The 15,530-nt window shown below is 42.2% G+C and overlaps 1 protein-coding gene across 1 annotated transcript in view; it reads left to right on the top strand.

The window, feature by feature from the left end:
• Positions 1–3,666: 3,666 nt before the first annotated feature.
• PTPN9 (protein tyrosine phosphatase non-receptor type 9) overlaps positions 3,667–15,530 on the top strand; it is an 80,353-nt gene continuing 68,489 nt past the window's right edge. Inside the window, exon 1 of the mRNA XM_019949971.3 lies at positions 3,667–4,349. Coding sequence (XP_019805530.1) covers positions 4,287–4,349 — 63 coding nt within the window. The 5' untranslated portion in view covers positions 3,667–4,286. The remainder of the gene's footprint in view (positions 4,350–15,530) is intronic.

The following is a 15,530-nucleotide window of genomic DNA, read 5'->3' as shown; positions in this document are numbered from 1 at the left end:
TCAAGGAAGATCTTGCTGAGGAAGTGACTTTTGAGCTGAGACCTTAAGGATGAGTCAGATTTGTCTGGTGAAGGAGGTGGGAGGAAGGGGAGGATAAGCTTTCTAGACAGAGACCTGAAACCTACGCTTTAAAAGCAAAAAACAAAAGTTCAACCCATAACACCCCTCCCCCAAAGGGTCCCTCTTTGTAATTTATTTTCCATTTTCAGATTTCAGTTCATGTTAATTTAATAAAAATGTGATTGTCTGTCACCTATACTCCCCCAACCCTACCCTAGCCTTCCTTCTGAGGTCCTGCAGCCAAGCATTCAAAAGTCCAGGGCTATGTCAACACATATGGACCTACCTTATATATATATTTTGAAGATCAAAACTTCAGCTATCTCATACTGTGATGGAGAGATTAGATGAATGAAACTCATTTAGAACAGTGTCTGGCACCTGGTAAGGATACAATAAGTGGAACTTATTAGTTCAGTGTATGTGTGTACCATGATTTATTTACTGAGTTTCTTATTGATGGGCCATTATATTGTTTCCAGTCTTTTGTATTACAAATTGTTTTACAGTCTCTAAGATCTGATTGAGCAGGATGACAGTATCATTCTTGATTTTGTTAGTTCAAGCCTGCAGTTAAAGGCAAGACTTTGTACTCTGATTCTCCTAAGCTTTGCCACTCAGAGCAAATCCAGCCAGCCGCCTTGCACTTGGTTTTGTTCCCCACGCCTCTGCTCAAAAACTTCCAAACATTGTCCTGTTTGGACTGTGATAGGCAACAGTTCCAGAAAACTGTTCCCTTACACACCCACACGCCCACACACACAGCTGTGCCTCTGAAAACTCCGCTGAGTTCTCTCTCCTAGCTCATTCTGTTAAACTTCTCTCTTAAAATTTTCCTCACCCAATACCTGCACAAGGAGTCAGAATGCTTGGATTCAAGTTCTAGTTCAATACTAATTAATTAGCTGTGCGACACCAACCACTGGCGTCCTGAGGATCACTGGGCAAAACAAATGTAAAAATGTAAATAGTGGGTTGAGAGTCTCCATCCTCTTCTGTGTCCACTCAGTGGTTTGTACTACTCAGGTTCTGCAATTTCTTACTCTAGCTTAGTCCTAGAGCCATTTGCCTGCTTAGGGAGAAAAACTAGATTTGTTACTATTTAAAAAATTTTTGGAAAAGTTTATACATCCACGTGCAAAATTTAAACATACATGCACACAATGTTGTTAGAAGCCAAGATAGTGGTAACTCGAGTAATGACTGGGAGGGGACATAAGGAGGGCTTTGGAAAGTTGGGAATTTCTTGATCTGTGTGCTGGTTACGTGGGTGTGTTTAGTTTATGAAATTCACCATGCTGTACACATATTTTCATCTTTCTGTATGTATATTATATGTTGTTGACTTAAAAAAAATTCACAACGTGAGAGTTGCAAGTTAAGTTTTATTTGGGGCAAAATGAGGACCGCAGCTGGGGAGACAGCATTTCAGATAGCTCTGAGAAACTGCTTCAAAGAGGCAGGGGGGAAGGTCAGTATATATGTGATTTTGGTGAAGGGGGAGTACATGCAATCAAGCACATATTTTTTACAGAAGATTTCTGCTAGTCTCGTACAGGTTACTGCTAGTCACGAGGAGCAGACGTCACCACGAAGGATTTTAGTGCTTTTCTAGATATGAGGAGATACAAGAATTGGGCTCATAAAATTGGCTCTTGAAAATATCTAACTATCTGAAGACCTGTTCTGCCAGTTTTTCCCAGAGCACAGAGTGCCTCATGTCTGCTCTCCACCTGAACTCCTTTCAAGGGGTGTTGAAAGTCAGCAGCTGCAGCAGCACATGATTTAATCCTTGTAGAGGTAGATGGCAAGTGCCAATGGAAAATGCCAATTTGTAGTTGACAATGTCAATAAAAAGCTTTAAAAAAACCTTAAAGGGACTTTCCTGGTGGTGCAGTGGTTAAGAATCCCCCTGCCAATGCAGGGGACACAGGTTCGATCCCTAGTCCAGGAAGGTCCCACATGCTCCGGAGCAACTAAGCCCATGTGCCACAACTAATGAGCCTATGCTCTAGCGCCCGCAAGCCACAACTGCTAAGCCCACACGCCACAACTACTGAAGCCCCCACGCCTAGAGCCCATGCTCCACAACAAGAGAGGCCACCGCAATGAGAAGCCCGCGCACCGCAATGAAGAGTAGCCCCTGCTCACCGCAACTAGAGAACGCCCACGCACAGCAATGAAGACCCAACGCAGCCAAAACTAAATAAACACACAAAAAACCCTTAAAATGTATAATTGACCATATAGGGAAAAGTCTCCCTCTTCCCTTCTGTTCCTTAGAATCCCAGTTCCCCTCCTGGGAGACAGCCACTGCTATCTTTCTTGTGTATCCTCTCAAAGCTTTTCTATGTATAAATAAATTTACAAATACACATTTTTTTCTTTATACAAATGACAGCATATTATACACACTATTTGGGTCTTGCTTTTTTTCCCTTAATAACATAGCTCAGGGATCATTCCATTCCTTACATGTGGAAGAGACCACTGTCTTGTTCATTGTTGTAAACTTAGTGCAGACCCCAGTGCCTGGCATATAAACATACTTGCTAAATAGTCTTCCAGAGGAGCATCTGGTTACAATACTGAAACTGTAACTCCTGTATGGGGTAATGAACTCAACCTAGAGTCAGCCTTATTGGTGCAAAGGATAAAGTAACCCACCTGAGACAGAAACAGTACCAACCACCAGGGGTTTCTTCTCTAACCAAGTGCAGCCTGAAGTTTCTATTGCAATGGTGCAGAAATGAGGTGAGGTCAGAGGTTGCTTTTAAAGTCCTAGAAGGAGCATCAGAACTCAGGACATCTTCCTCAGTTGTCTGAAGACCTCTCCTGTGGGCCTAGCTCTGTGCGCTCTCCAGGTTTCAGCCTTTGGCACTAGTTGTGGCACTCACTTGTTAGCTGGGTCCCTTTTAGAGTATTTATTTTTGGTCTGGAATGATGCAAAAACATGCCAGACTCAGCCCTGCCTTCCCAGTGCCCCCTCTACTCCCAAACTGACTCCCGTAAGACCCCCAAGCTCTTTGCCGCGCTCGCCTTAGTGAAAATCAAAGGCTTGCAAATGCTGCATGATTCCTGAAAGAGGTTCGAAATCTGATGCTGTTTTTCTGAGAGACTAAAATTAGCCATAGGTGATGGATTACAGGATACCGCGGGCCAGGGTCTGCTCCTTCCACCTGCGCATCCTGGACTTAGTAAGCAACCTTTTCAGGGTCTTTCAGTCAGGAAGTGACGTGGGAATAGATGAGGATTGCGGGTTCCTCACAAGTAAGTGGTAGTAGCAAGTAACCCCAGGCCAGGTGTCCGTGGGCAGCTAGTTTTCAAACATATGCATTTTTTCCCTCCTCCACGGAGCTTAACCTCTTGAAACTTTTCCTTTTTTTCGCTCCACGCTCCTCCAGTCGCCGAAGCCCCTCCCCCGCCCTGGTTCCTCTGGGTCTCCCCTCCCCCCGCCGGCCTCCCCTGCCCCCTCCTCTTGGCGTCCCCCTCCTCTAGCTCCGCTGCCCCCGCCCCCGGGCTCCTCTCTGTCTCCCCCTCCCGGGCTGCGTCCGAGCTCTGCAGGGCCCTTTTCGTCGCCTGTCTGTGAATGAGACGCTCAGTTTCTCAATGGAGCCGCGGGGGGCTCGGGCGGCCGCAGTGCGGCCGCAGCACTGGCCTTGAGCCGGGAGGGGGGCGCGTTTCCCTCGCTCCCTCCCTCCCTCCCATCACCGCGGCTTTTGAGGAACGGGGCTGAGAGGCTGCAGCGCAGGTCGCAGGGCCCCGCATCCCCGAGGACTCCTGCAGGAGCCGGAGTGCCGCCGAGGAAGCTGGACGCCGAGGAGGCCGGGGGCCTTCCGAAAATTTCCCCCGCGGCCCTTCGTTCTGGGCTTAGAAAGTTCTCGATTTCACGTTTCCTTTTTTTAATCCCGATTAGCTCCTCGCCTGCACTATTTTTTTTTTTTTCCGGGAGAGGTGGGGGAGTGTGAGGAACGGAACGAAGAAAATAAAAAAGGATTTCCGCCCAGAAGAGAGCGACAGTTCTGAGAGCTTTTTCTTAAGGAAACAGAAGCGGCGTTTGCGGCCGCTGCGGGCGCCGGGCCCCGCCGGCCTAGCTATGCGCGAGCCGGCCGCGGGCTGCTGAGGCGCGGGCACGCGGAAGCGGAGGCCCACCGCACCGGGCTCCCCGCGCTCCCGGGCGACTTCTGTTCGCCGGCGGGAGTGGCGGCGGCGACGGCGGTGGCGGGATGGAGCCCACGACCGCGCCCCAGCCCGACATGGCGCCGGAGCTGACCCCGGAGGAGGAGCAGGTAAGCGGGGCTGCGGCCGCGGCGGTGGGTGTGTCCGGACACCTCAGGCCTAGCCCGGCTGTGCTCTTCGCGGCCGGGGGTCCGCGGTGGCCTCCAACCCCCCGCCCCCGGCGGCCGCGCCCCAGGCCGTCATCCCCCGAAGCCGGGGGGCGCTGCTGGTCGCGGCTCTCGCTCCCGGCCTCTTCTGTCTGCTGCTTACCGGTCGCATATTGCCCCCTCCCCTATTCCGGTGATGATTAAAGTTTCTCGAATTGGGGGCCTCCCTTTACCTCTGCCAACATCTCCCCGCCCCCGACGTTTGCAGAACACCTACTTTGCCTCCGGCCCTGCCATCCCTGTACGTGTTTTGCTTCATTCCGTGAGGGTTTGTGGTTTTTTAAGGGCAGGAAAAGCCCCACTTTGGGGGCCGGATTCCTGCGGGGACTGTCTCCCCTCCCCAGGACAGTGATAGGCACTGGGTCCATAGATGCCCTAGATTTTCAGACGAGCCCCTCGGGCTTCTTAGAGGGCTGTGGCCTACTTGGACAGATTCTGGAAGATCCAGGCCTTCTCAGGCTCCCGAAGTCCCTAGCCTTGACCGCCCTCTTTAGCTCTCTGCCGCTGGGCGCATCCCCTCACCCCCACTTCCCTCCCCTCATCTCATCTCACTGTCTCCATCTTTCTGAAGCCTGCATTGAGCTCCATTGTCCCTTAAAGCTTAAGACTTTCAGTTCCCAGAAGGAAGTGGTTTGTCATGTCATTTGGGGGGCTTGGGTAAGGGAAGAGCTCAGGGCCTTTATAACTTTCCCTCGCCCACATTCCTGTTGGGGAGACATGGACCACTCCTGAGGATGGTAGGAAAGTCTTGTTAGCTGAGATTGGAACCCTAAAGTCTTTTCGCTGTCTCTTCCTTGGCACTGCCCACACCCATGCTCAAATAAATATAGCCATGGTCTGATTTGTTTAAAAACAAAACAAACAAACAAAAAACCCCTAAAATAAGAAAAAGGTGCACTATGCTGGTAACCCATTTCAAGCTTGCCAGCCCTTGCTCCCAAAGGACCACATTTGGTAGTACAGTCTCTAGTGTGGAGACAGTCTGGTTTTACAAACTAATATTGGTTAATGGGCTTAAGACCTGATTTTTAAAAAACCCTTGACTTTTCTCCTCGTTTGTGGAGATGACATTTTTCATATTTGGCTTCAGATCACAGTCTTTTCTTTTGACGCCTAGAAATAAAATCAGCATGGGGAAAAAAAAATCTGCTGCTCTGTATAAGCAGTAGTAATATCCTGGTAACTGAAATTAATGTTAATAAAATGCTAGTCAGGGCCTAGTGCAAGCAGGTGGCCAAGGAACCCACCTTGCCAAAATTAGGGAAATACTATCAGTACTTCAGCACTAAGGTGTGATGGTGTTCGGTTGATTTTAAAGGGGCAAAACTCTTTCACTTCTTTTTCTAGGGCTAGTCAGATTTGAAGTTTTTATGTTTCTAAGACTTGAGGGAATCAGTATTCCACTATGAAAATGCCATGTGAGTGTGAATTAAAAAATTAAAACTGAGAAAAGTAAATATTAAAGTATTCATAGTATTGATAAAGTATTAGCTTTACTCTGTATATGTATGTGTGTATGCATATATACAACTGTGTTTAGTAAAAATCTTTTACATCGAATGAATGTGATGAAAATTAACAAGGACTGGATGGAAATAGTAAAATATATATATATTACGATCAAGAAGTTATGTGGGTTTTTTTTAACCATATGTTTTCCTACAAAATACCAAGGTTTCTACAGGCACTTCAAAATGTTGAAACACAAACATAAAAGCATAATTCCAATTGTGGTAATGCCACATAAAATTTCATATTTTAGTTTAATATCACATGAGAGTACTCTTTTTGTTTTTTGAGAGTACTCTTAACTGTTAAGATTTCTTTAAAATATCTAAATTAAACAGCAACAAATGCATGTTAGTCTTATCAAAGTAGTTGTCATGGGAAATGACATATTCATTCCATAATGCTGCCTCATTGTTCAAACCAGTTTTAGAGCTCATTTGGAGTTGATTTCAAAGCTTGTGGCAGAATCTTTGAAATATCTTCAGTGTTGGAAAAATCTTGTACATTTGAGAGTCAGTTTGATTTTTGGAAATAGAAAAAAATCTTTTGGAATCCTATTTCATGGGTAAAGTAGGGGATCAAACTGGATAACACAGTTTCAGACCCTTTGTGCGCTGTGTAAACTGCTTTAAAGATGTTTCTGGAGCAGATCCCTCTCAAATGGTAACCTCTTTCTGTACAGTCATGCAAATCATAAACCCAAAAGTTTTCTTGGATACTTTGTTCTCCCTCAGCCCCTGTGTATTATATACATCATCAGGTTTTCCTGACTATCTCCTGAACTCTTTGACTTCTTCCACCACCACCACCATTATCATCATCCTAGTCCAAGCACTGTCATATCCTGACAGAATTTTTGTTTCCTACTTGATCCATCTGCATTCCTTAGCTCTTATTCGAGAAACCAAAGGCAAACTGCAAATCTGATTGCATCTTCCCTTTGGCCTACCTGCCACCAAAATAAGCATTCATAAAACCCTCAGTGGCTTTTCATCACTCTTGGGATTGACAGCTCTTGAATGATTGTTACAGCTCTTGAATATGGTCTACAATGCCTCAGCCCTTGTGCGGTTTAGATCCCTAGCTAATTCTCACACTTCATCTTTGCTCCAGGCACACTGGCCCTTTGGTCCTGCATTCTTGCCTGTTTCCTTCTGTTACAGGGTCTTTGCACAAGTTGCTTTCCTCTCTCTGGAAATACCCTCCACTGGTAACTCCCTCTTCTTCCTTCAGCTCCCAGCTTTCACTTCCTCGGGAAGGTGTTCCTTGATCTCCCCAATTAGGTTAGATCTGCTGCTGGCTCTCAGAGTACCATGTACCGTCCTTTATATCACTTATCACAAGTTTACACTATTTGTATGATTGTATGACTGGAAGCTCCGTGAGGCTTGGAACTGTGTCTGCATTTGCTCACCATCATACACACATTGCCAGTCATAATGACTTGCACTCAATGGACGTTCAGGAAGTACTTGTGGGATGAAAAGTAGTTCTCTATGTGATTTGTACATAGACAACGTCGTCTCCTTTCAGAGTGGCTTATACAAATAAGGACGGGGGCTTCCCTGGTGGTGCAGTGGTTAAGAATCCGCCTTCCAATGCAGGGGACACGGGTTTGAGCCCTGGTCCGGGAAGATCCCACATGCCGCGGAGCAACTAAGCCCATGTGCCACGACTACTGAGTCTGCATTCTAGAGCCCATGAGCCTGTGTGCTACAACTACTGAAGCCCGCGCGCCTAGAGCCTGTGCTCCACAACAAGAGAAGCCACTGCAGTGAGAAGCCCGCGCACCGCAACAAAGACTAGCCCCCACGCGCCGCAACTAGAGAAAGTCTGCACGCAGCAATGAAGACCCAATGCAGCCAAAAATAAATAAATAAAATAATTAATTAAAAAAATAAAGATGTTCCTTATTTTTATATATGTTTTGAAGGTCATCATTATTACTTCATAGTTTCATTTCCTATCTAGGCATGTGCTGAACTGATATTATACCAAGTCCTTTGTAACTTACGATGTTTCTTGCCTTTATGTTTTCAGTTCTCAATATTATAAAGCCTACAGTTGAGTTACAAGAAAAATGTATGCTTTGCCTTTAACAAGTTTACATGAATAACAACAGAGTAATAATAGTAATTGTTTCCTGTGCTCCTGCTTTGAGTCAGGCTCTGTGCTGGGCATTTCACATACAGCTAATCCTCATAAGATTGGAATAATTATCTCATTTTGCAAACGAGGAAACTCAGACTGAGAGGAGGAAATTGCCCAAGTTCACATAGCTAGCAAGTGATGGAGCCAAGATTTCCACCCAGCTCTAGGTTATTCTGCCTCCACTGCAAATGTTCCCTCTATTACACTAACTACCTTACATCTCATGAAGCAATTAACCAGTTTAATAAGATGCCTACATGGGTGTATGTTAGCTAATTTTGTGGGGTTTGGTATTGATATGTGTGTTTGGTTTTGAAGATGCTTTTTTAAAAAATAAATTATTTATTTATGGCTGTGTTGGGTCTTCATTGCTGTGTGCAGCTTTCTCTAGGTGCGGCGAGCAGGGGCTACTCTTCGTTGCAGTGTGCGGGTTTCTCATTGCAGTGGCTTCTCTCGTTGCAGAGCATGGGCTCTGGAGCGCAGGCTCAGTAGTTGCGGCGCTCGCGCTTAGTTGCTCCGCGGCATGTGGGATCTTCCCAGACCTGGGCTCGAACCTGTATCCCTTGCATTGGCAGGCAGATTCTTAACCACTGCGCAACCAGGGAAGCCCTGATGATGCTTCTTAAAATATAATTTAAAAAATGCAGACAGGAAAAAATTTGGAAAACCTTTACTCAGACCTGTTTATTGCTAGCAGAAACATATTGTACAGCCTGTGCAAGAACTTATTTTATTATTATTATTTTAATATATTTTTTGCATTTGCTTTATTTATTTATTTATTTTTGGCTGCGTTGGTTTTCGTTGCTGCACGGGCTTTCTCTAGTTGCGGCGAGTGGGAAGAACTCTTCGTTGCGGTGCGCGGGCTTCTCACTGAGGTGGCTTCTCTTGTTGCGGAGCACGGGCTCTAGAGCGCAGGCTCAGTAGTTGTGGTGCACGGGCTTAGTTGCTCCGCGGCATGTGGCATCTTCCCAGACCAGGGCTCAAACCCGTGTCCCCTGCACTGGCAGGCGGATTCTTAACCACTGCGCCACCAGGGAAGCCCTATGCAAGAAATTATGATGGAAATTACTCTTGGAAAAAATTTTTTCCTTAAGATAGAGTTGGCAACTCTGTTTTGAGGTATGGTCACAATAAAAATTTATTTTTTAAAATGTGTTCTTTTTCTTTTGTATAAGAGAAATAACTATTCTTAGAGCCAAATATGAAGAATATTATTTCTCCAAACTGTAAAAACCAAGGTGTTTTTGTGTCAGGAATACATTCTTTTTTTCATATTTTTATGTGTAAATATAAAAGCCTTTCTTAATAGGTTGGCAAAATTGTAAATTTGCCAGTGTGAAGGGTAATTTCTACATTTCAGTACTAATCTTCATTCTTATTATGTTATTGTCTTAATTTTATTTTTCCAAAGCATACACTCACATTTGTAACTTGACCTGAAGTTGGTAATTTTATCAAATTTACTAAATTATAATTAACTTGACCACCAGGGATAGTTAAGGGTGTCTTATTCAACTGTTCTATGTCCATGTAACCTACAGAAAGTGGGGCACCTTCGGTTACGTCTATTTGGGGTAAGTTGTGAGGAGAACACCCTCTTTGCAATAAACCATAACAGAAAGACTTCTAGCGCGGATTATAAGGCTATTTGATGGAATATCCAAGGAATTATAGCCTTTTAGGGTCTTTTGGGTTTTCATGGATTTCCCAGTAATGACCGATAGGACAGAATAGTAGAGTAGTTTTCTAAAGTAGTTATGCTTTTATTCATATCTTCATTTTAGATGGTTTTAATATCTTACATAGTATTTCTATCACATTAAAAATAATTCATGAGTTTTTAAAAGTTGTTGCAACAAATAATCTACTAGTATTGATTTTCAAAGTCTCCAAAGAAAATTTTTATTTTAGAGTTCATGTTGTGTAGAGCTTATAGCATTGTTGTAAAGATTAATAAGCTAGTGCACATAGATAGTAATGTATTACATAGTAAGCACTCAGTTAAGTTAGCCATTATCATGATATTCTCCGTCTTTGAATAGTGAAAGATTTTAGAGCCAAGTTAGCTTAAACCAATCCCAAGAGGGGAAAATATTCATGCTGGGGACCATCGCTTAGCATGGATTTTTATGAATGCCAGAAAATAATCATCTTGCAACTTCATAGTATAGTTTTCAAAAACCTATTTTAATTCTGTGCTGTGGTTTGTATTCTTACAACGGGATTTTCTAAAGTTAAAAATTTAACTGCCTTGCAGTGGATTTCAGAGATTTTTGGAATTTTTCCCAAGGGCAGGGGTTTTGTCCTGGTTCTTGTGGCCAAGAACTTCCCTTTTCCCACAGCCTCACATGTCCTGTGCTAAATGTCATCTGTCTCCGTGGAAGTAACCATACGTCAAGGACCAAATGATTCATAATGTTGAGGCCTTCCACAGAGGGGAAGGAGAGGAGGGATAGATGAAGAAGACTCATTCTTTTCATTATTGCCAGTAACTAAAGATATTGTAATTAGCAATTAGGTGAAATCTCATTTGGATGTGAGAATTTTATTCTCTTAAAACTTCTGAGCGTATCAAGGGTCTTGGGCTTTAGGTTTGAATGTTAAAGAGACCTGGAGGTTTTCTCCAAGGAACCTGACCTCTAATACTTACTAATGAATTGAAAAGTAAGACAGACACTCTAAAAAGGAGCTGAACTGTTTTACAGAGGTAAAAGTTAAAACTCATTGTAGATCAGTACATCTGAGTCTCATTTTATGACTTGTATACCTTTTTTGTGTTGGAAAAGACATACTAATGTGGGAATACTCCAACTTTGATTTCTACATATTAAGACCCATTTTATAGTAGCATGGCTGGTCCACTGCAGTGTCAAGATTAGATGTCATATCCCCTAACTCTGGTTATTTGTTCAGATACTTGGAAGTTCAGTGAAATTTCAGGCATTTCTCACCAGTTTTATCATTCTGCTTTGATGTCTCAGACAATTAGGGGTACTTTCTTTTTCCAAGTCAATCACTATCTTCCCCCACCACCCCACCCTATGCCTCCACACAAGAGATCCTTGGTTGGCCTTTCTGGACACTGGAATAGTCACTGTTGTTTTTTTTTAAATGAAATTTAAAAAAAATTTTTTTTAGTTTATTTTTTGCTGCGTCGGGTCTTTATTGCTGTGCGTGGGCTTTCTCTAGTTGCAGCGAGCAGGGGCTACTCTTCGTTGCAGTGTGTGGGCTTCTCATTGTGGTGGCTTCTCTTGTTGAAGAGCACGGGCTCTAGGCACGCGGGCTTCAGTAGTTGCAGCAGGCGGGCTCAGTAGTTGTAGCTTGCGGGCTCTGGAGCCCAGGCTCAGTAGTTGTGGCGAACAGGCCTAGTTGCTCCACAGCACGTGGGATCTTCCCAGACCAGGGATAGAACCAAGTCCCCTGCATTGTCAGGTAGATTCTTAACCACTGCGCCACCAGGGAAGTCCCCTAATCACTGTTTTCTATTCCTCTTCCTCTGGAGTAGGGCCAGATATTCCTAGAACAGGTAGTTTAGCCTGCACTGTTTAGTGCTGAAGGACCTGTACTTACTGGAATGAGCCCTTTCATATATGATTTTGAAAAGGCTCATTAGAACCTAAATGAGATGGCCTGGGGATGCGGGCTGGGAGTGGGAGGCTGGGAAGCTTCAGAGCGCATGGGAAGAGTTGTTTGTTTATTAAGGATTGGTTATCTCTTAGGTCCAGACTATAAAATGATGAAACCAAAACGGTAGATTAGAGGTGACTTTTTCTTTAATTTCTGCTTCTGAGGGAAGTATTCCATTTTTTCTCTGGGAAAGACAGTTTCTGTTATATGTACTGGTTTCCTCTGGAATACCAAATCCATTCAAAACACACATGCACACTTCTTGTCTTTTTATCCAGCATGGGTGGCACAGATCTGACTAGCCTAATAGAATTATTATGAAACCAGAATTTATTCTCAGAATTGATGGGTAGATTCTAAAGAGCCATCCATGACTTTAGTACTGAAGTGTTTGGGGACATTAATCCATTAATTACTTTTTCATTGCTTGAACAACTGGCTAATCTTTACCTTTGCATTTGTTTTTCTATACCTCATTATTACACAATAGACATCATTATTAAAATCAGTCTTTTTTAAAATAGGTTTTTTATATTCTCTACAATGACCATATGTTTCTTTTATAATTAAAACGAATAACTTTTTGTGGAAAGTGCTGCATGCTCTATACAGGTTTAGTATTATACTTATATATAATTATATATTATAAACTGGTGAGATCACAGTATTTAAGATTAATGCAAATCTGGCCCTTTTCTAAACAGAGCTATTTACAAGTGAAATCTGGGCCTTTGGGGAGATGATGGCAATAAGTCTTAGGTAAATTTCAGGAATCCCCGGCTTGCTTTGTGGCTCCAGGCATTTTAATTAATATTTTTGAGTCTGTTTTGTGTTCTTTCCTTAAGGAGCTTTTAGGAGACCTGCTGAATTTAAGTAAAATCTCTTATGGTTACAAAATGCTCAGTAGATATCTGCGATAATAGTATTCTTGACCTCTGTGCTACAGGAGACAATTTTTTTCAGATAAGAATAGGAGGAAAAATTAAGAATCCTACTTTGTAGCAGTGAAATAGAAGATTTCTAGGTAGTCTAAGACTTCTGACAGTTGCCATGAACAAATACTGTATCTAGAAGGTGGTAGTGAGGCTACCTGTGCTCATTTTTTTGTTTGTTTGTTTTTAATTTATTTTATTTATTTATTTTTGGCTGTGTTGGGTCCTCTTTGGGTCCAGGCGAATTCTTAACCCCTGGGCCATCAGGGAAGTCCCTATCTGTGCTCATTTTATGCTGTTAACGCTTAATGAACTATCCATTGGTTCATTTGTTTATTTATTCTTCTAGGTTATAGATTTCTTCTTTAGGTGCACTGATTATCATCTTTTTTTTTTCAGATAAAACTTCAAATGGTCATCTGATGATCTAAAAATGACTCATATTTAGAGTGAAAAGAGTGACAGTTTATATCCTCTTCCATATCTTATTTGAACAGCCTTTGTGAAAAAAATTCTCATTCCACTGTTTATCTCAGTGGTTCTCAACCAGGGTGATTTTAAAACACACCCCCACCCAACATTTGTCAATGACTAGAGATACATTTGATTGTCACGGTTGGGGGGTGCTACTGGGATCTAGTGGGTAGAGGCCAATAATGCTGCCAAACATCTTATAATGGTGGGCATACAGCCTACCACAACCAAAAGTTAACTGGCCCAAAATGTCAATAGTGCCAAGATTGAAAGACCCTAGTTTATAACTGAAGAATTTTGTAGTTCTTAGGGACAGAGTTACAAATTTTTACTTTTTAATTCAAGGTAAGTCTTTGTTTCACATATTAACTATTCAAATTCTGTGTCCCCAAATACTGGTTTCTGCAATTGACTTCACATACTGAAAAACTCCAGTCTAAAACATAATTATTTTGCAGCATAACCATCACAGAAGATAAAATGAGACGTTTCCACAGCCTTTGCAGGGGTTTTCAGAGATGGGGAGATTTTGTATGACAAGCAGAACACTACTGAGTCCTGCCATGGAATGATGATAATGGGAATTGTAATTTTTGCTTTCCCTTCCAAATATTTCTGTGTTGCTACCAAGTGTCTCTGTTCCTCCAGTGAGTGAGGTGATTATTCTGTATCAATCTCTTTTCCTTTTCATGTTAACGTCTACTAAGAGGAAGGTTTAACAGATCATAAACAGAAATACAATTTGTTCATTCAGGAGTCATTTATTGTCTGTTGCTGTGTGCTAGGTTCTTGTTCAGCATGGATTGAGGGCTCTCTGTCCTTAAGGAATTGCCCTCCAGTTCTCTGTAGGCAGTTCTTGAATTGTGGGGTACCCACCAAGGAGGAGGACCTCTTATCTACAGTGAGGACAGGGACTCAATCTTATACATCCTTAGTGTACATTGTGAGAGTTCAAAATATGTTTTCTGAAGAATGAGTGAAACTGTATACATTGAAATTATTTATTCCTCACACACCCATAAAGTATTATTTTGTTTAGGATGATTATCTTCCTGACATAGGAATGATGTTCAGAGGCTTTCAGTAATCCACCGAGGAGGCAACACTGGAACTCAAACTCTTCTGATTAAATGTAGTGCTCTCTCTAGTAGACTTCATCTCTCTTAACCACGTGTTTCTATGTATGACACACCTATATACATATACACCAGAAACGGCTCTTTCTTGGCGTTTGTGGGTTAAATGTTCCTGGTTTCAGCCATTCACAAGTTTCTCTACAGAGATGTGCCTAAATTGTTCCTAGCTGCTTATTGTACATTTATGAAAAATTATATGCTTTAATGGGGTCAGTGAACTTGAAGTTTCATATAGGTCTCTGGCTGTACCTCTCAGAATGTTGGAGGTCTGCTCTTTGCCTTTATAAAACCAGTCTTTAGTTTTCTATAGGTAGAGTTTAATCTTTCAGATATTATTATCAGCATAATGGGGAAGTATATATGGTATATTTGCCTACCAGTAATTAGGATTAGACTACAGCTCTTTAAATTGTTTTGTCCATGACACCTTCAGTTTGCCCATGTTTTTGTCTGTACTTAAGCTACTACTAGATTTCCCTTCTTAACTCTCGCCAAGTGTAAAAGTTGAGGATGAAAATTTTTCCAAAAAAAGGATTTTTTTCTCCTTTTTACTTTCTATACTTACAAATTTTCTCTTTCTTAGATTTGTAAAGGAAGAAAAAGAGTTACTAAGAGAGAGACCTGAAACCTTGAACATGAACATGAGCAAAAGAAAACAGATTTATTTGGGAATGGCCATTTGTCTCATTGACTTTAGCTCTTCTGTCCCAGGAAACTCCAGAAGTGAAGAGAAAACACTATTTCTGGCTAGGTCAGGGATATAGCTAGTAAGATTAAAATATATAGAATTTTCCATCATACTTTTGTTTTCAAAAATAAATCTTTTTAGATTAGGATTCTAAATGTTTTAGAGAAACCATCTGACATTTCTCGTACTGAATGCTGGTATACCATTTTGTTTATAGGAAAAACTCAGCATTGTTATGGAATTAAGTTAACAGAAACATTTTTAAAAAATTGAAAACCATCCATCTTTTTTTTTTTTTTTCCTTTAAGCACCCAAAGCATCATTTTCTTTCATAGTTGATATCAAGCTAGGGAAATGTTAGCTTTGGAGGTGATTTTGTCAGAAAATTAGAAGCAACTAGAAACTTGTGTTTTGAATGAAATTGCTAAGACCATTTGAACATGGAAACTAGTCAGAACCTCTAATTGTTGTCATGCTGTCCTTACAGCGCTACAAGTAATTGTAAAAGCCCACGTCAAACTCATGATAATAATAGTGGCTAAGCACTAATTAGGATGGCTATAAT

Source organism: Tursiops truncatus, chromosome 2, assembly GCF_011762595.2.
Source record: "Tursiops truncatus isolate mTurTru1 chromosome 2, mTurTru1.mat.Y, whole genome shotgun sequence".
Lineage (NCBI taxonomy): Eukaryota > Metazoa > Chordata > Mammalia > Artiodactyla > Delphinidae > Tursiops > Tursiops truncatus.
Note: the sequence above shows the minus strand (reverse complement) of the source record. Positions and strands in the feature narration are given on the sequence as shown.